The sequence below is a fragment of the Cervus elaphus genome, chromosome 15 (genome assembly GCF_910594005.1).
Source record: "Cervus elaphus chromosome 15, mCerEla1.1, whole genome shotgun sequence".
In the NCBI taxonomy this organism is placed as follows: domain Eukaryota; kingdom Metazoa; phylum Chordata; class Mammalia; order Artiodactyla; family Cervidae; genus Cervus; species Cervus elaphus.
This window is the reverse complement of record NC_057829.1, coordinates 27,034,363-27,061,189: the sequence shown is the minus strand read 5'-3', so window position 1 is coordinate 27,061,189 and position 26,827 is coordinate 27,034,363. Positions and strand designations below refer to the sequence as shown.

General features: G+C 51.3%; 1 protein-coding gene across 2 annotated transcripts in view; it reads right to left on the bottom strand.

Moving 5' to 3' along the window:
• UNC5B (unc-5 netrin receptor B) overlaps positions 1 to 20,310 on the bottom strand; it is an 86,467-nt gene extending 66,157 nt beyond the window's left edge. For both annotated transcript variants that reach the window (XM_043924846.1, XM_043924847.1), the window contains exon 1: positions 19,746 to 20,310. In XM_043924846.1, the coding sequence (XP_043780781.1) occupies positions 19,746 to 19,824 (79 nt within the window). In that variant the 5' untranslated portion in view covers positions 19,825 to 20,310. The remainder of the gene's footprint in view (positions 1 to 19,745) is intronic.
• Between the last annotated feature and the right edge of the window lie 6,517 nt (positions 20,311 to 26,827).

Sequence of the window (26,827 nt, the reverse complement as noted above, 5' to 3'; positions counted from 1 at the left end):
TATTCAGAGGCTGGGGATGCGGCTTAGCATCTGTCAACTCAATATTTATTGCCAGCACATTGGCCTTGTACCACGGACCCCGTGACAGGACCACCGCAGGACCCTCTCCCCACATCTCCCCCCACCAGGGCACGTGAACACCCGCAAGGAAACGCGGAAGGGTGGCACCTTCCCAGGAGACCACCTTTTCCAATTCTTTCGGTTCACTTTTGGGGAACTGAGGCGAGGGAAAAGCAGCCTTGCCCAAGGGCACAGGGCACTCTGGTACTTGATCCTTGGTCTGTCAGCTTGCACGCCACCAGAACAAGCAGACACCACTGGATTAAGAACACCGCGGACCACTGAGATGCAACAGCTCCCTGCCCTGCCCTCCCGTCCCCCTCCAGGGGCAGGCAGAGCAGAGAAGAATCTTTGGCACAAGGTCACAGCTTTGCTTTCCCGAGGTACTCCAGCCCCCACCCCCGCCTCAGTTTCTTCCCCTGCACAAACAAGGTGATCACACCCAGCTCACAGAGCAGCAGGGAAGACTGCACGGAAAAAACCCCGGAAATATTTAAGTGCTGTGCAACTGGAATTTGTTTATTGATTTAGATGCTGCATAGTCTGGGCTGAGAAGAAGGGAGGCGGGATGGCCATGGGGGAGGAGTGGTGTCTGTCTGTGGCCACCAAACCCCTTCCTCATCCCAGTCTTCGAGGCAAGGTGGGAGGCGGCTGACACGTCAACAGCAAGAGCGACCAACGGAAGACACATAAATGACCCGGAGCAGACCTGTGGGCACCAGTTGGCAGAGTGGGTGTGGACATGACATTCCCTCCCCACCCCCCAGCGGCCATGAGGTCAGCTTGCAGAGTGGCGGCACCTCCCCCACCCATCACGCGGAGCCCAGAGGAGCGTGGCACTGCCAGGGCTGGGGCAGGCGCCAGCTCGGATTCCCTGGGTTCCTCCTTCCTCCCGCACCCCCTCTGCAGTAGCTTCTCCTCCTCCAGCCCCCCGGATCGCGTCCCAGAGCATTTCCCCCACGAACACAAGACGGCTGCTTCTCATATAACACATAAGCTGTGGTGTGAACTTCTGGTAAATGAAGATCTTATTTAAAACTGTGTGCTATCAGGGGAGAGGAAGAGACAGGTTCCAACACAGCTCAGCCGAAATCTTGCCAGGAAAAGGAGGTGGGACAGTGCAGAGAGCCACCAGTCGCTCCCGGGAAGTCACTGGAGAGGGGCTGTGGGACCCCGCGCAATGCTCCCAACTCATCCACGAGAGTCAAGCACGGTTATCACTTTCTTTATCTGTGCAGGAGGGTAGGACAAGGAGCTGACCCCCACTGGAGATTTGGAAGAAAGTGCGGCTTAACCTTGCAAGACTTTCCAAGAATTGCAGACCTTTGGATCCGAGAGGCCTCGGAGAAGATAGGGTTCTTAGGCCTCTACATTAGCAGTACAACAGAACCAATGGAATTACTTTTAAAGCACAAAATGGCCAGGCCAGATTCTAAGTCCAGCTGAGTCAGAATCTCTGGGTGAGAACCAGGCAGCAGTGATCCCACTGATCAGCCAAGGCTAAGAACCAGCAGGTTCTTCTCTTTTAACAAGGTGTGCATCTGAATCACCCGGGGTGCTCTGGCTAAATTCATATGCCCAGACTTCCTCAGCCAGCACCGCTAGAGGCAAAGGCCACACATGTCAATTTTGAAAACAACCTCTAGGCGATTCTTAGGTACAACCCCAGTTATTCGTTCACTGGGCACCTGGACATCAAGGGTCCCGTCTATGCCGGGCACTGTGTCTCTGCCGGGCACTGTCCCGGATCTGGGGGGCACAGTACTGACAGAGTGGCACGGCCCTACCCTCAGGGAGTTGACATGCTAGAGGGGTGACAGACGATGAACCAGCAAGCACATAAGTACATACACAAAACATAATTCCCAATGGTAACAAGCACTAAGAAAAAAGTAAGTGAGGCAGAGCAGCGGCAGTGGGGAAGGACCCTCTGAGCAAGGGACATCCCAGCTGGGACCCAGATGACAGGAAGGAGCACACCACGGGGATGTCAGTGGTGAGAGTACCCCGGACAAAGGCATGTTTCCTGACGTGGGAGCTGCGTCTCCTGTCAGCTGCAGACCCACACTCTCATCAAAACCCCTATGTACATGACCTGTCTAGACAGGAAATGCCGAGGGGAGGCCAGTGGTGTCACAACTGTCCTTTTTGGGTTCTCAGGAAATTCAACAGGTGGCTGGAATGGACAGATTTTAGAAAACGTACACCTGAAAGCTGACAGGGTCCTCTGAGTTCCCTGGTCCAGCCCCCTTAGTTAACAGACGGGGAAACCATGGCTTAGCCAGAGGTAGCAATTGGTGTGGTATCTCAGTTCACAAAGGGTTAAACGGGACCATGACTCCAACATGAGTCACTGTCAGGCCCAGCGTCCACCCTTCCCCCAAACTCCCTTCTGCTCTTTTTCTCTGTTGTCAACAACCTGTGTGTTTCAGCCACAGTACAAAGTCATGACACACTGGGGGTGGGGGTGGGGGTCATCAGTGGGGTGGGCTTGGGTGGTAGGAAAGTGGACCCCCCTCCATTGTCTCTCTGAGGGTGGGGAGGTCCTTCCCCCACACCAGGAAGCCCATCAAAGGTCAGAAAGAATTGTGCCAGATAAGGCTGTGGAATTTGGAATTTAGGGGATCTGGAATTTCCCTTATGTGGAAGGCTGATCTCTGCTGTCCACCCTTGGTGAACATACAAGGGAAGATACAGTATATCCCGGGCAGGGGGTGGGCAGCCCAGGCACTCAGGATCAGAGGCGGGATGTCGAGGGGAGGGCAGTGTGGGCAGAGAGAAGGTGGCTGGCTGTTTCTGGAACATCCCTGCCCTGGAGAGGCAAGTTGGGTCACTGAGTCACTCTGTGGACACAGCTTTTTGCCCTGGAAGAACAATCTAGAAGAATCTAGAATGCCTGTTAATCTTTCTCCATGTTAAGAGTGGAGAAGGGCTGGTAAGGGTGGAAAATCAGGCAGCAACTGAGCCAGTCCAGAGATGACATGGGCATGTCAACCCCCTCCCTCTGCCTCAGATCCCCCAGCTGTAGGCCGGGGGTGCAAGCACTCAGCCAAATGACATCCTGGGGTTGTTGAGAAGCTCAGCTTCATTTGTGAAGGTGCTTTTTGCATGCAGTGCTCCACACCTGCGGGCAATGGGCACCATATTGACATGTGGTGGGCAGGAGAACTGAACACAGCACGTGACTGATTGACACCACCAGCTCCTGCTCAAGCTAAGGGGACGCTGGGCCCTCATGAGATCCTTTATAAGGTCTACCAGGCTGTGGTACCTAGGACTGCACCCTCCCTGAAAGCACTACAATTCCTGGAAAGGAGCCTTGGGAAGGAAGTCCAGGGCAGTGAGATGGAGATGCCCAAGTACCTGGGAACTTCCGTTCAGCCAGCTTTCTTCAGCAGTGATCAGGGTGCCTGAGGGCTTGGGCAGCCACTCTGGTCCAGTGGGCTGTGATGAGGAGGCGGGAGGATGGCTTACTTCTGGCTCCCAGCAGCCCCTCTCCCTGGAGAGGCCAGACTCTCTGCTGGCCTTACCCTTCCCTTTTCAAGCTGCAAGGACCCAGGGTGGGGCAGAGGAACATGCTGTCAAGGGCATAATAAACGACTTATTGATTGGCAAGCAGAGTTCTCAGGGCTCGGACCATGACCTTCCGGCAATTATGCCCTCCACTGCCTGCCAAAGGCCCCTCCTGCTCTGTGGAGACTGACGTCTGGCTTGGCCCCTTCCCCCCAGACCACTGGACCTACAGGGGCCTGAGGAGCACAGACAACCCCCTGCAGGCTCTTCCCCATGCTCCCATGTGAACATATGACTATACAGGTGCATGGGGAGGAACATGGTAGAAAAGCCCTTTTAGTGAGGCCAGAATCACATGGCTGGGGGATTCTGCATTTCACAAAGCAGTTCCAAGTTCTGTCCATTCACCAATCATTCCACGAATTATCACCAAGCAGCCAGTGCTCACTGGGACATCCAGGTAAGTACACAGAGGATAAAACATGGTCCCAGCTCTGGAGAGTGGATGCAGAGAGGGATCCTGGAAAAAGCACTAGATTTGGAGTCTAGAGGCTAAGGTTAGATCTAGACTAGGCTCTGACTCCAAAGCTGGGAGATTAGCAGGTATCACTTCACTTCTCCAAGCCCCATTTTGCTCCTCTGCTAGGGTCTTCCTCCCAGAGACATTCAGTTCAGTTCAGTCACTCAGTCATGTCCAGCTCTTTGCAACCCCATGGACTGCAGCACACCAGGCTTCCCTGTCCATCACCATCTCCTGGAGCTTGCACAAACTCATGTCCATTGAGTCGGTGATGCCATCCAACCATCTCATCCTCTGTCATCCCCTTCTCCTCCTGCCTTCAATCTTTAAGAACTAAACAGCACAATGGGTTCAAACTGGCCAATATGGGCCCAAGAGCAGGCCCAAGAGCAGGAGGGAGGCCGGGGACCCAGAGGGCCTGAAACACACATGATGGGCAGTGGAGAGTATGTGTACAGGACCCTCACAGGTAAAGGAAACAACAAATTAAGCAACCACCTCCGCATCTTCTACAGCTCTGAATGGAGGTGTACAGTGCAGAATGGAGTGTGTGTGCATGCACATTCATGTCACAAGGGACTGGAAAGGAGGATCTAACACCCACCTGAGCCCCAAGGAGCAAGGTACAGAGCCTTATGTAAGTAGATAATAAATAACATATTCCACATCATGCAAAGCCCTTTGCATACATGAATAATTATGATGTTGGTCCCACCTCCTGCCTGTGTAGCCAATGGTGTGGGATTCATAATCCCCCATTCAATAGAAGAGGAAAGTGAGTCCCAGGGGGCTGAAGGATCACATGGAGCCAGGAGTCATAAATTGGGCGAATTGTGGGTCCTGCCCCTCTCCTCTCTATCTTCCTCGAGGACAGCACAGGAAATCTGTCTCCCCATGCAGGGCTCACTGCCCAGATCTTTAAGCAGACCAGAACTGGGCATTTGATGAGCAAATAGAATGTTGTTAAGAAGCCATGCAAAAAGAAGGAGAAAAGAGGTCTGGGTCTGGTCTTATACCTACTTCTTTCTTACATGAAAGGCAGCAGCCTTTAGATACTATTTTGTGCTTTGCTTGTTTTAGTTTTACTTGTCAGTATGTCCTAGGAATCTCACCATATCAGTTCTTAGAGAGTTTTAGGATCATTTTTCAGAGCTGCATAGTACTCCGATATGTGGTTGTATCATAGTTTATTCAGTTCCTCTACCAGGGTGTTCAGGTTACTTCCAATATTTTGGAATTACAAATAATGCTGTAATCATTCACCACAAGCATAAGTATTTTTATATTGATAAAAGTGTACCTTAAGGGTAGATTTCTAGAAGTAGGACTGTTTGGCTGAAAAATAAAGCACATATGAAGTTTTGTCAAGTGTTGGTATATTAGCTCTCCAAAGGACTATACCAATTTGCATTTCCAACAGCAGTGTCTGAAAGTGCCTGTCCCCCACTGCCTCCCCAGTGGAATGTTTGGTCACAATTTTTAATTTTTTCTAGTCTTGTGAGAGGTAGTATCTCAGAGTTGTTTTGATTTGCTTCTAAATATGAATGAGTTGTGACATTTTTTTTCATATGTTTGAGTGTCACTGTTAACATCTTATTTTGTGAATTATCTGTTCATGTCTTTTCCCACTTTTTAAAAAAATTATTTTTATTTATTTTTATTGCACCTGGTCTTAGTTGCAGGATCTTTAATTGTAGAATGTGGGATCTAGTTCCCTGACCATGGATCAAACCTGCACCCCCAATGTTGGGAGGGTGGAGTCAGCCACTGGAATACCAGGGAAGTCTCCTTTTCCTACTCTAAAATCAAGTTTTTTGGTCCTCAATATTTAAGAGTGTTTTATGTATTAGGGATATTAGTCTTTTGTCTGTGGCATATACTATGAACATTTCCTCCTAATCTGTCAAATATTTGTATTTGACTTTCCTTAGGGTGCTTTATTGTCAATTTTTAAAAAAATTTTATATAATAAAAATTAGCAAGTTTTAATTTTATTGTCTCTGGGTTTTGAGTCATAGGAAGCCTTCCCCTACCCCAACATTGGGCTTCCTGGGTGGCTCAGTGGTAAAGAATCTGCCTGCCAACACAGGAGATGCAGTTTCAATCCCTGGTTGGGGAAAATCCCCCGGAGGAGGGTGTGGCAACCCATTCCAGTATTCTTGCCTGGAGAATCCCCATGGGCAGAGAAGCCTGGCAGGCTACAGTCCACAGGGTCAAAAAGAGTCAGACACAACATAGTATGCACGCACGCATACACCCCAACATTAAAGAGAATTCACCTGAGTTTCTATCCAGTACTACCTGTATGATACTTCTGTTTACATTTAGATTCCAAATCCATTTAAAGTTTGTTTTTCTGTTTGGTGTAAAATGTGAATCAAAGATCATCATTTTCTAAATGGCTACTCAGTTGTCCAAAGCAGCATTTATTTAAAAGTCTGTCTTTACCCCGGTGATCTGGGACGTCACCTCTGTATATACTATATTTTCATATGCATATGGGTCTAATTCTGGGCTTTCTCTTATCTTCGACTGGTCTATCTGCCAATTCAGGCACCAGCTTCACATTATTTTAATTATACAGGGATTATAGTATGTTTTAATATCAGTAGGGATAGTTTTACTTCTTTATCCAATCTTGGGCCTCTCATTGATCTCTCTTGTTTAATTACATTGGCTAATACTTTTAGCAGTGTTGGATATAAGAAAAATGGTGGGTGTCCATGTTTTATACTGATCTTAATCAAAATGGTTTTAGTGTTTTCTCATTAAACAAGATACTGGCTTTAGGATCAAGATATATATATGGGTCTTCCCTGGTGGCTCAGTGGTAAAGAATCCAACTACAATGCAGGAGACATGGGTTTGCTCCCTGGGAGGGGAAGATTTCCTGGAGAAGGGAATAGCAACCTACTCCAGTATTCTTGCCTGGGAAATCCCACGGACAGGAGCCTGGCAGGCCACAGTACATGAGGTTGCAAAAGAGTAGGCCATAACTTAGCAACTAAACAACAACAACATATCAGTATATATTATACTAAAAACTATTATTTCATTCCTATCTTCTTGAGTGTTTATATCATGAATAAATATTGAATTTTGTCCAAGGCATTTTCAGCATTTATAATCACATGATTTTGTTTCCTTAGAATCATTAATATGGTATACGATACTAATTTGGCACATGTTATTAATATTAATGGATTAGTCTTGAACCAACTTTGCCTTTCTAGAATAAAAAAGATTTAGTCATTATATATCATTTTCTTCAGAAAGTGGGGGGGATGGAATTGGATACCAATGATGACAGCTACCACTGATTGAACGCTTTCTCTGTCCTCTACATGCATTATTGTCTGATTTGATCCTCTGGATACTGATATGAACCCCTTTATCATTCAGTGATAAGTGAACGAATTGCTTTATCATTCCCATTTCATAGATGAGGCAACTGAGGCTAACATTGGTGAAGCTGCCTTACCAACATCACACAGCTAGCAAATAAAAGAGACAGGATTGAATTTTAGGTCTCAGTGATTACAAAGGCCATAGCAATATATGGGTAGCATTATTTAGCTGTTATTTAGATACAATTAAAATGCTTATTATTTGATAAGGTGTTAGAAGAGGAACACCTCTGTAGGAACCGGGGGGAGGGTCTGCCCCTACTTTCCTGAACCCTGAGCTGCCCTCCTCAGTCCATTCTGTCTGAGCTCGGCAGAGGAAAGATGTGAGAGGGTGTGAGGACTGTGCCTGCAGGCTGCCTCCAGGCCAGGCAGCAAGCAGCCCTCAAGGACTGCCTCATCCCCTTCCAACCTGAGCCTGGCTCAGTCCCAGCATTTATGTCTCAGGCTCCAGACAGTGTGGGAACAACTCGGAGAATGAAGACGGGTCCAGGGAGGTGGTGGGCTGTGAGGGAACAAAGCATAGGGAAGAAAACACTGACCTCCACTCTCTGCTGGTCCTGCCTGCCCTGTTTTCTAAGAACAGGCAGCCGGCCGAGGGATTATGTAACTTCTGGTGGGCATGGCAGATGGCGTGCTGGCTCGGACACATCCAACCCAGCACTGACACTAACCTTCCCTGACATGGTACCCCAGCCTCCCCTGCTCTGGGGTGTGGAGCAGAGAGGGATGGGAAGCGGCCCAAACTCTTGTCATCCCGCTCAATAGCCAGGGCCAGCCAGGCCACAGGGAGAAGCCAGGGCCCACCTGCTGCGGGAGGTTCCAGCCAGGGAAGTGGAAACGCGGGCCCTCTCGTACCTGCCCCACAGTGAGCAGCTCCCAGGACGTACCGCACAGCCCCTGGGGACAGACCTTGCTGTGTGGGCCTCCTTCCTACTCAGATCAGCAGCCCCTGGGGTTTGGAGAAGTTTCCAAAGCACCTGTCCAGGCATTTTCTCCCTGAGCCCTGCCTAGCATTCGGCTTCTTTTATTCCTTTCGCTGGTGGGTAAACTGAGGCTCAGAGTGGGCGAGTGATTTGCTTGTCACACAAAGACAGAGTTGGTCTCAGGGCTGTAGCTTTCAGACTCCTAGTCCAGTGCTCTTTCCAAATGCATATGACAACGCAGGCTTCCCCTCTTGATGTAACCCCCAGGCCCCAGGCAGATCATCAAGTCACCCTGTGGGCCATCCTGAACCTTAAGTCTAACACTCGATGTGTCAATAGGGTAATACTGGAAAGAAAGGAGGAGTGTAATCAGTAGTTTGCAGATTGATTTCCTTCCAGGTAGAAATAAAAAGGAGCTGACCTTTACTGACCATGCCCCATCTCGTTTCATCCCCCCAACAACAATCAGGCCCCAATTCACAGTGAGGCGATGCAGGCTTGGGGAGTTACAGTTAGTAATCAGAGCCAGGACTTGAACTCAGCTTACTGATTGTAGGGCAGACCATCTTCCACCGGACAGATGAAGACACTGAAGCCCAGAGAGGGAATGGGATTAGCTCAGTGACACACAGCAGATTAGCTGCATGGCTAGGATTAGAATCCAGCCATTAGAACTCAACTTAGAGTTCTTTTTGTATGTGTGTGTCTGTACAGAGCAGGGTGCACCAGCAGGAAAAAGTGGGGCCAGATCAGATGTGTGGATCAGCTCTGGCTATCTTGTGCTGCCAGGCAGGAGTTCCAGATCAGTGTTGGGGACTCCTGGCAAGAGCCAGCGGGTGCCCAGCTGTGAGGGTGGCGGTGGGGCTCGGACTACTGCTGCCTCGGCTAAGCGCCTGGGGGTATTTAATCTCCTAGGGATGCTCTCTGAATGTTAACACTGGATGCAGTGCTGGGGGAGCCTGCCTTAGCCAGACTCTGCAGCCAAAACTGTTCCCTTGCATCAAACCCAGCTCCTGCCAAGATGCTGGTGGCAGCTGTTCTGGAGGGCTGAGGTCTTCGGGCAGACCCTGCCAACGAACTTTCAGATATACTGTCTCAGCCCATGCCTACTCCCAGGTCTCGGGACCAGTGTCTCTGCAACAGACATTGTCTTGAGCCACTAGACAGCAAGGTAGAGGGGAATGATCAATGGGCTTGGGGCTGCAAACTGGAAACAAACATCTTTAAAGGGTCTGGACCAGCCTGTTGGGCCTCGTGAAGGCCACCTTGCAGGTAAGTACAATGTTTACCAGCCCAGCAGATGTCTGTCCGTCTGCTTCCTCTGAACACAAGCACCAAGGGCACCTGACTACAGTCCTTGATCAGTTCTTCGTGGCTCCACTGGATTTCATGAATACATTCTTTCCTACCTCAGGGTTCTGACCACTGAAGGCTTGGCTCTGATTTCCATGGCACCCCACGCACAGTAAGTGATCAAAGACGGAAAGCAGGAGAAAATGAAGGGAGAGAAGCAGGCAGAGTCGGGGTGGGGTGGGGGCTGTGAGACTCTTCTAAAGCAGCAGCAAGTCCAAAGTGTGGCAGGGAGTGAGTCACGGCAATCTCCCGAGTGAGGAAGGCCTGCATGAATCCCTCATTCATCTGCCCTACACGTGTTTATCAAGCTCTCTCTTCGCGCCTGGGATGGTGCTGTGTACCAGGGACATGTGATCGAGCAAAATCAGACAAATCATACCCTGTCTCCCTAGGGGTGGAGTGTCACAGCTGCTTTCCTATCATCTAGTTGTTCCAACCTCATCCTGCCTCCACTCACTGACCCTGCCTCCTCACCCCCAGGGCCCTGGCTTGAGTGATAAGGAAAACGAAGGATGGGGAGCTGCTCCATAAGGCGTTCCCTACTCCACCCCATGGCACACCTGAGTCCCATCTCTGAGTCTCACTCTGTCCTGCAGAGTGTCACAGAATGAGCAAAGGTGGGATGAGGGAGGGAGCGAGGAACAGCATTCCTAGAATCCCCGCTCAACTTCTTGCAAGCTCTTCATCCTCCATGGGTGCCCTGGCCCAGGCTGGGCAGGCGGGCGCCTCTGATCGCATTACAGAGCTGCTTGCCTTCAGCTCTGTCTCCTGACGCCAGTAATGCCTCTAGACGCTACTCAAGGCCTCTGGGGGTTGCAGGCTCCTGGGTGATCTCAGCAGAAGACGTTTCTCCCAGACCTTAGGGATATCTCTTGATATCCACCAGGCCCAGGTAGGCCTCAGGGACAGAAAAGGCAGCCTCCTTCTTCTTGCCCCTCTCCCTGACTCTCTGGTCAACCAGAAAGCTGCCACCAGGAACTCTCTGACCCCTGCTCTCCTGCCCAGAGAGGTACAGGCAGAGAAGGAGGGCCCAGGCCCAGCCAGGGGGCGACCAGACAGGGGGCGGGGGGAGGCAAGCAGGAGGGAGGCCATGGGAAATCGATGGAACCTGCTCTGTGCCAGGACCGCATGTCTATCTGACGTCACATCACCATCCCGGGAAGGCAGGGGGTTATCCCCACCCCACAGATGGGGATACTAGGGTACACGGAGGTTCAGCCACACAGCCCTGCCACTCGGTAAGAGTCAAATCCTTCTAATTCCAAGGCCTTGGCTCTTTCTACCAGGAAGGGAGCCCTGGCTCCTGAAGTCCTGTTTTATCAGATGATCAAATGGCTGAATTCAAAATCCATTTCATGGGTGGATATGTCAGACGTTCCCATCCTACACTTTAATATACATACCCCCTACCAAGAATGCACTTTCTATTCACCCGAGCTCTGCTCATCCTTCAAGGCCAGTCAGGCACTATCCTTCCCTCCTCCAGGAAGCCTTCCTTAACCAACCACCTGGGTCCACAAGAGCCTTCTCTCAACACCTGAAGGACTTCCTGTTGTATCACTCGATACTTGGCACCAACAACAATGAGGAGGAGGACAGTGAGTGTCATTGAGTGCTTTAGAATGTGCAAAGCACTTGCATACATTATTTCATTCATCCCCACAAGGATCTGATGAGATTGGCACTGTTACCACTCCTCCTTTACAAATGAAGAAACTAAAGCTCAGAGAGGTAGGTAACTTGCTCCAGGATACACAGCCAAATGCTAGAATAGCCAGGACTTGAACCCAAGTAGTCTGATTGCACAGCCCACCCTCTAAACATCATGCCAGAACCCACTCCAGCACCACAAGCCTGGCGCATGACTCATGATTCAAGAAGCAACACAAATCAATCCAAGGGTCAGGCCAGTGCTTTGCCCACCTCTGACCCAGTACTTCCTCAGATCAAATGAACGTCCATCTGTGCCAAGTTTTAGGACTGAGTGTATTTGTGTTCCAATACCTGGTGTGGGCACAGGATTCTTAAACCCCCAATCCTAAGTTCAACTACACTCGACCCCTGAGAAAGGAAACAGTGAGTGGGATGGCCAGGTCTGGACAGTGTCTTCCTACCACACCCCCCACAGGGCCTCCCTGAGCCTTGGTGAGGGTGGCAGGGTGGGGGGAGCAAGTACCTCTTTGTTCATATGCTCAGAGTGCCTTTGCCAGTGGGGCCCTTCTCTGCCTCCCAAGCCCTGCTTAGCATCTGGGGTTCTCCGTCTATGAGGCAGGAGATGCTTATGAAACAGGAAAAAGGGACTGAGGTCCCAGAGGGTGATTTATAGCTTTAGCGAGAGAGAGACCCAGGGCCGCATAATGCTCACAAGGGCATTCTAGTCAATATATTGACTTCCGAGAGGGGCCTCTGTAAACACAGTGGTTCTGGGCCTTGGTTACCTCTGTCTCTTGTTGGCTGCTAGGGCCTCTTCAGATGGAACCAGATCAAAAATCCTAGAGCCCTTAAGGATGGATCATCCTTCCACCTTTCCCCCATCCTGAATTTACAGAGGGGACCCAGAGAAGGAAGTCACCTGCCTAAGGTCACACAGCAGAGAAAGAGCAAAACCCAGAACCTCCCAACTCCCAGGGCAGGGGTTGCCGGGACTGCAGGCCCTGAACCTCCTGGCCTTCTGGAGGGGGTCCTCTCTGGCATCGCAGGGCTGTGCCCGAGTGCTCCCTGAGCTGTGTGCCAGGCCCTGGGCTAAGTGCTTTATCATATATCAGGTCATGTGATCCTCAAAACTATCATTACCCCCACTGTACAGGTGAGGAAACTGAGGCAAAGAAGAGTTAGGCGAGCTGCCCAAGGCCATAGGGTTACTAAGTGGCAATGCTGGAGGCCTATATTAATCTCCTCAGAACCTCAGCTGACCACACCACGCACCTGCAGCTGAGGTCCTGAGGGTCCTCTGTGAGGAAAGGGGTTGGAGGGGCTGGGGGTTCCTAGAGGTGTTGACAATTGAGCTTGCCCTCTCCAATTAGCTCATGGCAGTAGCTGGGCTGAGGATTCTGTCCTTCGCTTGTACCCCACTCCGTGTTTTCTGGTGGGGGCCTGGCAGAAGGCGAAACAGTATACCTTTCCACACCTCCATCCCCAACGTAATTCCTATCATTGCTTAAAAAGTGTTTTCTGGGCTCACTCCATTTTCAAGAACCACAGAGAGCAAATCAAAGAATAAGAAATCTTTTCCTCTCAAGTGCCAGCCCCAGGTTGCAACTACTCAGAGGTAGTTGAGAGGGGCACCACCCCTTCAGCTGAACCTGGGAGGGACAGGATGGAAATATGGCTGAAAGCTGGCTCACCAAGGATTGGTGTCCACACAGGATGGAGCCCTTGCAGATGCTGGCAGGGCCAACTTCTCAAGATTTGGAGAAGTCTCAAGTGGGCACCCCTGTCCCCATCTTGTCTCCTCTTCAGCAGTGCTCTTAGAAAAAGAGAGTCAAGGTCTGGCTCACATCACCCTCTCCAGGAAGCCCCAAGGCTCTCTTCTCTGAATAGACAGTTGACCCTTGAACAACACAGCCTTGAACTGTGTGGGTCCACATAAAAGTAGATAATTTTTCAATGAATGTGGTATCCGTATTTTCATTTTATAGATGTTTAAGCTTGGGGATGAGTTAACGTTTGATTAGAGATTACAATATGTGGAATCAAAAGAACTGTTTTGAGTCCTGATTCTATCCAAACCATTTCAGCTTCATGCTCTTGGGTGAGTCATTTGTCAATTTCTTTATTTTTGAGGCTGATGTAGCAAAGATATTTTCAACTGCTGGGGAGTCAGCGCCCCTGACCCCCACATTATTCAAAGATCAGCTGCAGTGTCATTGGCCTCATTTGCCACAGAGGCTGTTGGAATGTCACTTACCATTCTTTGGAGTGGACATCAGCATCCCTCACACATAGTAACCACCTTGAGGGCTGGGGCCAGGGCTGCTCTGGTTCTGAGCCAGGTCCGAAGCGCATGTCCTAAGTGGCGCCTGCCTCCCCAGTGGGGTTCTTACAAGGACAAACTGAGGTCTTACATATGAGAGGGTTTTATAACCTGTTAAACAAAAGTTTGTCGGTGGGACTATGATTTTCCCAAAGGTCTCTCTAGTCTACAACAGCATACCTTATCCTAGAGTTAAGGATGGCAGGGGAGTGCTTTGTAACCAAGGAAATGAGGAACAGTGGAGTCCAGGGCTCATTTATGTGTCTGTATGTGCCTGCATCCTGTTTTACATCCATGGAGAGTCCCAGGCCCAGCCATGCCTGCTCATGTTGCTCTCCATGGGTGACGCCACTCATCTGAGCTCAGCTTGCTTCTTCCCTGGCAAATTCCTGAGGACCCCACTCCTCCTGGAGGACTGAAGCAGGAACCTGACCCAGAGCAGAGAGCAGACCTTCAAACCACAGGACCTGCCACTGTTTTAGGGAAGCAGACTGCAGGAGACCCCAGGACTCAGACTCCTGTCCTGTCCTCCTGGGGGGAGTCACCCAAGCTCCTGGTCTAGCGAGCTATAGGGCCTGTCTGTGGCAATCCGTTCCACCTGTCCTCAAGTGAGGGAGCTTCTTGCCCTTCCAACTCCATAACCTGGCATGCAGACCAAATGGATCAAATCTCACTCACCTGGGTCCCACCTCCTAAGCACATTGGAGCTTCCCTAGTATGGTGGTGACTCACCGTCCCCATACTACACACACCTATTTACACACACACGCCACAGCTGCACCCACTTGCATTACCCACCCCCAACCCAAACACACACACGCCATCCCACATGCAAAAGGCACAACTCAAGACATGCGCCCCATCCCTCCTGCACACTTCACCCCACACGCACACCCAGCACCCAATGCAGCACCACACCTACCCTCACTCCCACTTCACACTCCCACCTCTGCCCTCCTCCTTCATACACATTCTCACCCCCACCCCGAACCACTCTTCCACGCACACTTTCACACCACAGCCTGCCTTTTTCGAAAAGAGCCGCACAGCAGCAGGCGGGGAAGCTGTGAGGCGCTGGGGTCAGCCTGTTCTGGGAGGTGAGAAGGAAGCTCCGCGAGCTCACTCCTTGACCGTGGCCGAGAGCTGCCCGGGCTCCTCGGCAGGGGAAGGGGTAGAGGCGGTTGGTGAGGGGGCCAAGGACCAGGGGGTACACGGGAGAGGAAGGGAAGGGGGAGCGGTTGGTGTCGGTGCCAAGATACGTGCGTCCCCCAGGTACCCGCGAGCTGAATCAGCCCCGCCAGCACCAGCCTCGGAGATGCTAACCAGGCTGCTTTGTCCGCAAGGGTAAATTCGGGAGCTTCCAGCAACCCAGGGCTTTGGAAGAGAAGGAAGAGGGAACAAAGCGGGGAGGGTCGGGGGAGCGGGGAGGCGGCTGATTTATGCCTTCATTTCAGCAAATGTTTTCGTTGCCATTAGCCTCGCCGAAGTGGAGGGTCGGAGAGACAGGGGCGCGGCGAGGACCCGCCTGCCCTGAGGGGGCGCAGGGACTGGAGCGGTTGGTGCTGGCCGCCTGAGTTCGAATCCAGCGCAATCCAGCCGCCCGCCCAACTCCCAACGAGAAGCCAGGCTTCTCTCAAAAAACGCAGAGGAGGGGCTCACCTGGCCCTCGGTCACCCGGTCGGGTTGGGGACAAACTCCCCAAGCTCCAGCGACACCCGGCTGAGCGCAGGCCCATGGTGGAGCAGGAGGTGGCGCCCCATCCCCAACTTCAGGAGCAAATCACAAGGAGGACACGCGTTCCCTCCACCCTCCTGAAACTGCCCTTCCTCATATTATTCTAATTACGGTATTTTAAGTTTTCCTTTAAAAAAAGGAAAGTAACAGAAAAGCACAGAACACACTTGTTTGGTTTCATTTTGCCTTCACAGCTTTAATGATTCCATTTGTGGAAGCTGTTTAGGAAACTGGGGAGGAGGAGGAAGAAGAGGCCAGAAGCGCCAGCCCTTGGCCTTAGTGTCTGAATCCTTCTCTCCCTGCGTTGAGAGTAGCTTCTCCCTACAACCAACCCCACAGGCAACCCCTAAATCCCAACCTATGACCCCTGCTCCTTAACCCTTTCCTCCAGGCCTCAGGGGGCTCCAAGATACTTCCTTGCTACCCTAATCCCAGCCACAAGGTTCAAATGACCATATGTTTGGCCAGCAGGCCCGGGAGGAGGCTCCAGGATGGGCCATTCAGAAATACCAACCAAGCACTTGGAATGTAAGAGACCCACCGCCCCTTCAGCCTCATTGCCAAAGTCCAAACCCTCCTTAGAAGATACTGCCGGTAAGGAAGTGGTAGGCAGACCTGACACCCTGCTCTGACAGCCAGGAACAGGTCACAGTACCTCAGTCCAGGAAAAATTCAACAACAAAATGGGTGCAGGAGATGAGTTCCTAAAGCTTCAAAATAAAAATGTAAAAACCTATTTCGCCTCCAGCTATACAAAAGAGTGTCCAACACCTTGTGACCTCATGGACTGTAGCCTGCCAGGCTCCTCTGTCCATGGGATTTTCCAGGCAAGGATATTGGAGTGAGTTGCCATTTCCTTCTCCACAGGATCTTTCCCACCCAGGGATCGAACCCTCTGCTCCTGAATTGCAGACAAATTCTTTACCATTGAGCCATCAGGGAAGCCTCCATACCAATCAGTATAGAGCTTTAAAATGCTAATATGGAAAAAAAATGCTAATATGTAGTCCTGCAGACCAGGGGAGCCTGGATTGTGATTTATCTCACCACGGGCAGGTGGGGGCTTTTACTGAGAGGATCAGTGTTGGAAGGCCAGGGAGGAAGCTACTTTTGGGCACTTGCCTGGTCTTAGGGTCTCACCTTGACCTTTGGCCCAGCCCTGTTCCACCTCTCCCAGGTCCATGCTCCTGCAAATCTTGCCCCTGCAAGTCCCAGTCCAACTCGGTTACCAAACCGACTCCATCTTTAGCTGCCTGGCTTAGCCAGGCCTTGATTTCAAAATCTCAATCCCAGACCCACGCGGACAGTCTGCAGCCCAAGTGGAATAAAGGAGCCCTGACAAGAATGAGGTTTACAAGGCCTGAGTGCAAATCTCAGATCTCTCCATGAGTCCAAGTGTAGTCCTGGGCAGGTCAGGGCCTGTCCCAAAGCTTCAGCAGTTAAATAAGTGGATTGGAAGAGAGGGGAATTAATTTGTCCTATGGAATTCCCAGTTTGTGGGGTGGGGAGAGAAATTACATACAGAATTCCTCCCCTGCAGTGGTCCTCTCACTTTAATGAGAAGAAGAATTAAGACACTCTCGATTTTCCATTTGTTTAAGTGAACTTGGCATTTAGTATAGTGTACAGGAAGACAAGGACAGGCCACCACCAACATGCACACACACACAGAGCAAAAACACTAGGAAAATTCTGATTTTAACTGCACCTTAAAAAGAAGTATTACCATGACACCTTGGTTCCTTCTCAACCATCCCAGCCAGAGGCTCATTAATAGCTCTGGGAAAGGCTGAGGGATAGGTGGGAGGAGATTCCCAGGGCTAACCTCAGCTTTTAAAGTGTCCTCTCTGGCCAGTCACCTGCTGACATCTCCTCCTAAGAGTCTGGGGCTTTATGGTTCTGGGTTTGATTTCTCCACCATCAAATTTTATGGCTTAAAAAAAATTCTCGGTACTGTAAAGGGAACTCATTTCCAGATCCACTGGGAATAGGAGGAGGGGGAAGGACAGAGAGGTGCCTGCCCATTCAGGAGAACTTGGAGACTCCCAAGACAGACCGTGGATGAGACCATAAGCAGGAATTCAAAGTGAACTGAATCAGTCTGGCTATTGAACAGGAGCCTTGGATTTAAATCTGCAATCTGTGGTCAAGTGAAGGTAAGATTTGAGGAAACGCAACATCTTGGCCTTTTTTTCCCCCATCTGTGCAATGGAGCTCATGGGGGATCGCTGGGAAGACCTAATGAATATTCTGGAAGTTGCTCTGTACATTAGAGTACAAGGGCTGTGTAGGAGGAAGGGGCATGTTCTCTGTCTTAAAGGCAGGCTTCTAAGGGCAAGGGAAGGCGGCAGGCTGATCCCACCGGCTGGCCCCTCTCCAGGCTGGTGGGCAGGCAACCCCTGCTGCGCTAAGTAATGAGCACAATTCCAACGCCAGTTCTACTCTGCTAGTGAGAAATCAAAGCCCAGTATTAGAGGCCATTTCTGGCTGGGCACCGATCATGCCCAAATCCATCAAAGCCCTGGGCCTGGGGTTTCTTTTGGGGAAGGTGGAGGCCGGATGCTTTGTTAAGCAGGCAAGGCGGACCACCCCCAGCCTCCCAACGGAGCCTACTCTGCAGCTCTGGAGAACTCCAGGCCAATCAGTCTTGTCTTTCTCCTGCCTACCCAGCCCCCCACCCTCAGTAATCTCGGTATTTATTCCTTATATCCTTGCCCTGCTGGTCAAAGACAGCTTCCGAAGACCCAATCCTGCCCGTGTGCCATTTACAGAGACTTCACCCAACCCTTCAATCACGTCCCCTCAAACACCCCAAAACCAGAAACCAACACCCCAGCCCAGCACCTCCCACATCCAACTGCACTCTTTAAAACAAAGTTGGTCATTCAGCAGCCTGCCCCCTCCCCCATCATTACCTTCCAACTTCAAAACACTGCTTTAAATACCAGAGTCTGCCCAAATCATAATTAACGTGGATCAAATGATTGTGTCGTAACTTTACAACATAGGGCTAGGGGAAAAAAGGGGGCGGGGGGATATGCTAAAACCAAGTCCTCACTTGGGCCTGGGCCGTGGGAATCATTAATTCCAGAGTGAAGAATCTCTGACTACAAGTTGGGGGGTGGGGGCGAGGTGGTAAGGTCGAGGGGAGGCAGGAGGGCGGCGGACGTCAACACCTCAGCGGAAGATGGGGGGGGGGGGGCGGCTGCGTCATCTGTCCACTTTCTGCACCAATTTTCCTGCCCCATTCTCAGCCTCAACTCAAGAGGACTCTGCAGGATACGGCCCTTCCCCACCCTACCTCGAAAGCCCGGTGCTTCGGTTCCTGAGAGAGAACGAGAGAGGTGGATGGATCCCGTGCGTCCACCCTGCTCCCCAGGAAGACTCAGCCCAGTCAGCCGCGCCGGACCCAGTTACAGACCAGCGAGACGTGTACACATCCACGGCGGAAGAGGCGGAATAGCTTTAATTTTTAGTAGCCCACCGACTCCCTTAAGGCACCTTGGTGGGTCCTGAGTAGGAGCCTGGCGAGCGCACCCAGTCGACTCCCCAGACGGGGAGAATGTCAGTGATTCATTTAAAAAGAAACTAGGCAGATCGCTACGTACTCCTCCCTTCAACCACCAACACACAGAAAAAAAAAAAAAATCTTCTAGACCCGCGAATCCCAAGATCTCGGGGAAAACTGTACGTGCAAGACTCAGCCCCATTCTCATCGATAACCAAACCCCTGCAAGCTGGCCTCATCCGGCTGGTGGAGCGGACCAGCGCTTCCCGTGCTCCCCAGGTTTCTCGCTCCCTCCTTCTAGTCTGCGGATTCCGGTCGGTGCCGCGGTAGGAGCTTGGGCGAGCCGGGACCTGGACTAGGAAGTTGCCAGCGAACCGGGAACGAGCGCACACCTGGCCTGTGCAGCGACTGTGTGTGTGTGTGTGTGTTTTACGAGCCGCTGCCAAGCACGCGCAGAACCAGGGGTCCCCTGGAGGCCAGTCTTCCAGGAGGCGCAGACCCCGACTCGGATATCATTCCAGGGAAAAGAAGCGACCCCTCCTTTCCAAGCAGGAGCTGGAGGACCTGCGCACCCCGCGCGAGATGACTGCATCATCGCCCACTTTGATGGGGCAGAGAAATCTACCTCCGAACTTGGGCGCCCTTGCCTCTTTCCCTACGCGCACTAATGGAGCGATGGACCACCTCAACTTCGGGGCAGAGTGAGGCGCCAGGGTTCCCTCGCCCCACTCCCCCATGCCCGACCGCTCCCTACCTGCTTGACTCAGCCTCAGATCCCAGCAGAGCAGCAGCGCCAGCAGCAGCGCGCCCCGCGCTCCGCTCCGGGCCCACATGCTCCCTCGGCCCGGCTCGGGCGCCTCTCCCCCGGGGCTCTCTCCCTGGCCCCAGCCTCGCCGCCGCCGTCTCCGCCGCCGCCGCCTCCTCCTCGCCGTCCTCCCCGGCGCCCGGTCGCGCCAGCTCGTGCCCTCCGTTGGGGCAGAGGCAGCCACGCTTCGCAGAGGGCTGCCGGGCGCTCGGAGCGCGACGGGTGCCTGGCGTCCGCTCTCCGGTCAGGCTCCGGCGCGCCCCTCTCTGCGCTCCTCCGGCGCCGGGACTCGAGCGCTCCCCGGGTTCTCACGTCCTGGCTACGAAGTTGCACGACTGAAGGTTAGACCGCTCAGCGGCGCTCGCAGCGGCTGACGCCGCGCGGTCCGAACCCCAGTACGCGCGTTCCTGCGCCCAGTTGCTACCCGCGGCTCCTGCGTCTTCGCCGGCCCCAGCCTCCAGCCACAACGCCGAGCGCTGCCGCTCGCTCACCCTAGTGAGTCTTTGAGCTGAAGAGGACCAAGCACGGCCGGGGCGGGGCGGGGCGGGGCTTTGGGAGGGCAGGGGCGGAGTCGGCGCGGGGCCTTTCGAGGGGGTGACCGACGGCCTCTGGGGCGCGGCCTCAGCGAAGCTGGGGGCCCTTCAGGGAGGTCCTCGAGAGACGGTGGGCCCGGAGCATTGGAAAACTCGGCCTCTGGATCGAAACTGGAAGCGGAGTCTGCCCAATTTTCCTTCCCAGGAACTAAGGAAATGTATTTTTGAGCTCCCATTTGGCTTGGCTGTGTCAGCTTTCTCCTCTGATTAAACTCAGGACTCTGTCGTTTTTGGTTCCCTGGTCTATACTATCTGTAAAATCTATGTCTTCTACATGGGAAGGGGGTGGCGGTGGGGTTCTTTCCCAGAAAACCCTTCTTAAGTGAGAAAAATCTCAAACCCTCAAGTCCCGGGTTAAGTTGGAACTTACAGCTCTGTGAACTTGATTGTGGATCTGGATCATCCTGGTTAGCCAGGTTACTTGTTGGCATGACCCTGGGCAGAACTGTTTGACCAGACCCAGCTGAACCTCCTGTAGCGCCCAGGGCCTAGGATGTTACCCCCATCCCAACTGACAGTGGGGCACGGGGGGAGCCATGTTTGGCTTGGTGTAAATTTGGGCTCTGCCCCTTGCCTGCTGTGTGACCTTGAACAAGTGACTTAACCATTCTGATACTTCACCATCTCCAAAATGGAGAAAAATGATAACAATTTTATAAGAGGGTGTAGAACTGTAGGTAGCACTAATGGTAAAGAACCCGCCTGCCAATGCAGGAGACAAAAGAGACTCGGGTTTGATCCCTGGGTCAGGAAGATCTCCTAGAGGAGGGCATGACAACCCACTCCAGTATTCTTGCCTGGAGAATCCCATGGACAGAGGAGCCTGGTGGGCTACAGTCCATAAGGGTCACAAGAGTCAGACACGCTGAAATGACATGGCAGGGCATGGAAGAAATGAATTTTTAAAATATGTATAGAGGGAATTTCCTGGCAGTTCAGTGGTTAGGATTCTGTGTTTCCACTGTAGGGTACATGGGTTCAATCCCTGGTCTGGGGAACTAAGATCCTACATGCAGTGCAGCGTGCCTCCCCGGCCAAAGTACGGAAACTGCTGTGCAAATGTCAATAATCTCTCAATCTTTCTTTCTGAGATCTCTCCTCTCAGTTAATCTGACTCCTGGTGGAAAATCCTGACCACCCAAGAGTGAGCCAAAGGGCATGAGGAGCCAGGTGGAGTTTGGGGTTAGGCAGTATCTTGAGATTGAAACCCAGTGACATTAGAAGGGGTGGATCAGCTAATGCCAGCAAGGTCCTTCTATGTGCCAGGCACCAGGTTAAGCTCTTTATATGCACCACTTCAGTTAATCCTCACAAGTCTGGGAAGTAAGTACCATTTGTAATCTCATTTTACCTATGAAGAAATGGAGGCACAGAGACATGAAGGCATTTGCCCAAGATCACACAGCTTTGAGTGAATGGGTGGATGAGTCAAAGGACAAGAGAGATAGGACTGGAAAGAAATGCTGAGCTGGGGATCCTCCACCCTCCTACCTCTTCTGGGGCTGGTGGGTGAGAAAGCACTGGCAGCCAGCAGGAATGCCCCTTTCTCTAGTCCTGGACTGTTCACTACTTGGGGTTTTTCCAGAGCTGGGATCTGGAATCACTCCTCCAATACAGAGGCAGTGGCTGCTTCAAGTAGGGGTAAAGGAAGGCAGAGGGAGGTCCACCCAGGCCAGTAGGGGTAGGCTGGAACATGGTCAGTGCTCCCAGGATCGCTTCCTAGATTGGCGGCGAAAGAACTTGGAGGTCAGAACTGCAGGTTGGAAAGGGATTTTTTGGGTAGGGGCAGGTAGAGAAAAAACAAGGGCCTGCCTCAGCTGTCTTCCCAGAGGACGAAGGGCAGGACTGCCCAGGACTCCTGTCCATACAGATTGCTTCCACAGCTTGGGTCTGGAACATGTCGGAAGGGGGTCTGTGGATCAGTTCACCTCCCCAGCCTTCCTGGCCAGGCACCCAGGATCAGGAGGGTGGATATGGGGGAGTAGAACTCCCTGGGAAGAACTTAGGCCAACTAAGAAAGGCCCCCATGTGCAAAGACAGATTATTTTTAGCTTGGCCCAGGCAAGGGCAGTAGGTGAGGGAGTCAGTAGCTCATCACACCCAGCCAGCCCCACCTAACCACAGTACAAGCACACATATACACACCCACCCCTAGACAGTTACAGGCACACCTACAAAGGTACACACACAAGCAAACATACAATGAAAATATACAAGTGCAAAATGACCCAGAAACATCACAAAGGCACCCACCTGCAGAGAGGCCCACATACTTAAAACATAGGATTTAAAAAGTACACACATACACCTTGTCACAGACACACACACAGGCATGCAAATCCAAAAGTACAAATACATTCTTCGGCAGATGACACCAAGGACAAATAGATATTTAGATGCTTAACTTCCACCAGGCAACACATATAGGTCCATGTACTGTCAACCCCTGGCACAGGCACAAGGTCAAGTGCTTTTTGCTAGATAACTCAGTGGGGACCTCAGTAGAGCCTTGGCAGGCAGGGACCACAGGACAGGCATGCTCTCTCTCTTAACCAGAAGACCAATATGATATTGGACATTTTTCAAAAAAGTTCCAGTGCACAGGACTTTGCTGTTTAGATAGTAATTGCACCAGGCAGGCCCTTCTAGTCCTAGTATCAGATTTCATGACTTTAATTCCTAACTGGAAAGAAGGGGTCTCGGGGAGGACAGGGGTTGGGCAAGCAAAAGGAGAACAGTCCATTCCTCTTATTCTGCTGATCCCCATCCCATTTCCCCTGATCCTAGAAATATGCCCATTGGAGGTCCTGGACCCTTCTTTGGCTCCAGGACTCCCGCATTGGGGTAGGAGACTTACCACATTGGGATTCCTCCATAACTCCTCTGCACCTGCCTGCCATTCCAGTGTCTGGAAGGATGTCCCTTCCCCAGACACCTGCAGTTAAATAACCACTGGGGGTGTGGCTGCTCCCCAGCCCCAACATCTTCAAGTGCCAGCCCTCAACTGGTGGGGGTGGGGGGCAGCAAAAGGACTTCAGAGGGAGTCACACTACCCTGAGCTCACACCTTTCCCCAGGATGGGTGAAGAATAGGCAAGGTCCTAGCCCTGGGATGACACATTGGAATAGCTGGATTAAGACCTACCAGGGTGTTCCCAAACCCAGTGCCATCAGACTCACAGTGAAGAGGTCTTGCTGTGAGTTAAGAAAGAGGCTGAGGGACTTCCCTTGTGGTCCAGTGGTTAAGACTCTATGCTTTCAATGCATGGGGCCCGGGTTGGACCCCTGGTTGGGGAAATAAGATCCCACATGGCATGGCCAATAAATAAGTAAATAAATAAATAAAAGAGGCTTGGAGGCCAGGCCCCCCTTTTCTTGCTCACCATGATATATCCGGTACCTCTGACTCTCCTGCACATATATAAGCATACATAAATATTGGTTGAGTGGATGCATCAGTGAGGCTGAGGAAAGAAGGGTTTCTGGTTAAAGGGCCTACAGCTTTGCCTGATGAGCCCTGGACGGAGCCTCCCACCTCCCCTCCATTTCCTACAGGGGTTCTACAGGGCCTGAGGTTGGAGGTGGGGCAGACTTTGTGCAATGCAGTTGCTTTGAAATCAGTCTCAGAGCTAGTTCTGACCCTTAGTGGGGTCTGTGGTGCTTCCTTGGGTTTACCCTCATTTTCCCAAATCAGGAGAGAGCATCACAGACAGTTCTGGAATCTGGAGCTGAGCTGATGGATGAACACCAGACGCGGGGTTCCTCTTCTTACCTGCTGGGAGAACTTGGGTTGGCTGCGGAGCCTTTCCAAGCATCAGTTCCATCAGGTGTAAAATGGGAACAATAACTAGCTCGTGGGATTAAAAAGAATTTACAGAGAGCCCCTAATCTGGCTGAATGCACGCCACCTATTTTATAATAAGGAGCAGCTGTCCGGGGTTCCCTGCAGGCGTGGCTAGCGGCTTTGGTTGGCGGCTTCCCCAGGCGGCCGGTACCGCTGTGCTCCAGAGCGCCACTAGGCGGCGCGCTGCAGCTCGCACCTCCTCCGTGGCTGCTTCGGCTTGCTTCCTAAAGCAGTGGGTCTGGAATGGAGATGCGCTCTGGCTTCCACCTTGGGGCCGCCCAAGAGTGGGTTTCCATTCCAGGTTGTCTGGGGAGGGGGCTCTCAGACCACTCTGTTTGCAAAATTTTAGGTGCGAAGTCTTGGGGATGAGTTCATAATCCCTCCCCTGACCCTTCAAGGCCGGGATGGACTCCGAACGCCTGGATCTTGCTGGCAACAACCTTATGAACTAGGGACTGTGACTACCTCATTTACCAGATGAGGGAAATGAGGCACAGAGAGGTAATTTGCCCGAGGTAGCAGACAGCTAGTAAATGGGACCCTGGAGATTCAAATCCAGGCAGACTGGATCTCAAGCTTGTACTGTGTTTTTTTAATCAAGGTAACATAACATTTACAATTTTAACTATTTAAAGCATACAATGTAGTCTCTTTTAGGGTCTTCACATTGTTGTGCAGCGATCACCACTATCTAATTCAATAACATTTCATCGCCCCAAAAAGAAACCACACACCAGTAAGCAGTCACTCCCTATGCTCCCCTCCCTTCCCCCGCCCCTGGCAACCAGGAATCTACTTTCTGTCTCTATGGATTTTCCTGTTCTGGGAATTTCATATAAATGCAATCACACACTATACAGGACTCCCCTGTAGTTCAGATGGTAAAGAATCTGCCTGCAATGCAGGAGACCTGGGTTCAATCCTTGGGTCAGGAAGATCCCCTGGAGAAGGAAATGGCAACCCACTCCAGTCTTCTTGCCTGGAAAATCCCATGGACAGAGGAGCCTGGTGGGCTACAGTCCGTGGGGTTGCAGAGTCAGACACGACTGAGCGACTAACACACACACACTATGTGGCCTGAGTCATCAAGACCGGGCTCTTAACCTACTAAATACTGTGACAACCCTCCACCTCCCCCCCCACCCCAAGTACATCTTTTCTGTTACCTCTAGGAGAGGGCCTTCTCCCTGGAATTCAAGCAGTGTAAGCAGTCATTCACAAAAGCTTTAGGGTCAGGCAGATTCAGATTCAAATCCTGGCTCTGTCTTGCACAATTTTCTCCACTATTGCCTTCTCAAAATTCTTTGTTGTTGTTACTTAAGAAAAAATAATAGTTTTAGAACAGTTTTAGATTTATGAAAAAATTACATAGCACAGAAAGTTCCCATAGTCCTTCATCCCTCTTTCCCCTAATATTAATAACTTAGGTTAGTGTGGTAGATTTGCTATAATTAATGAACCAATATTGAAATACTATTATGAACTAAGATTCATTTAGATTTCCTTAGCTTTTACCTAATGTCCATTTTCTGTTCTAGGATCCCACATTACACATAGTAGTCAGGACTCTGAGGGCTCCTCTAAGAGTTTCTTAGATTTTCTTTGTTTTTGATGATCTTGACAGTTTTGAATATTATTCATCAGGTATTTTGCAGAATATCCCTCAGTTGGGATTTGTCTATCTTGAAGTTCTTAATACTTTTTGAATGAGGAGCCCTGTTCCAAATAACTTTGCACTGGGACCAATAAATGATGCAGTGTGTCCTGCTTGTGGGTTATGGGGCATAGAAAAAGCAGATGAAGACAGAGCTGGAACAGACTGCTGACTGAGACTGCCATGCTGGGGCCTGCCTGCAGTGGTGGAGGGGGTTTCCTTAGTGCTCTGAAGGGGTAGTGTTGGGGGTTAGACCCAGGGAAGAGAAGGAAAAAGTAAACATGAAAGACGACTGCATTCCAGGCAGAGAGAACATGGTGAGGAAGGCCTAGGATCAGGAATGTGGATGGTGTGACTGGGAGTGGCTGGGTCCATGTGCTGACGTGGTGAGTCAGAGGTGCCTGTGGACTTCCAGGGCACAGCTGTGACCGAAGCACCAACCAGTCCTTAGAGGAGGGGTTGCCGTCTCGAAAAATAAAAAAGCCAGCTGACGAAACTGCAGCAGGCCCGACACCGTGCCAAGGGTGCTGCGTGAATTGGTTCCTTCAACCTCCATGATAACCAGTGAGGTTGATGCAATGATTATCCCCATTTTAATGGGAAAAGTGTGACAGGTTTTCCTGCTTAGCTAGAGATGGAGGACAGATTCAAACCCAGGCAGCCTGGTGCCAGCGCCTGCACACTCAACACATCTCCAGGATGTAGTTTTTTGTTTTTTTTTTTTTAAATCTTAACAATGTAATTTCCCATTGCTCATTTCCATTTTTGCTGGAGGTAGGTGTTAAACATGGGCCCATTAAATGGAAACTGGGGCTCTGAAAGGGAAAGGGACATGCCTAAGGTCAGCTGGTAAGTACTGACTCTGAGCTTTAAACCCACATTATTATGACCAGCCCATGCTGCTCAGGCCATGCTGAATTTCAGTTCTTCTGTGGAATTCA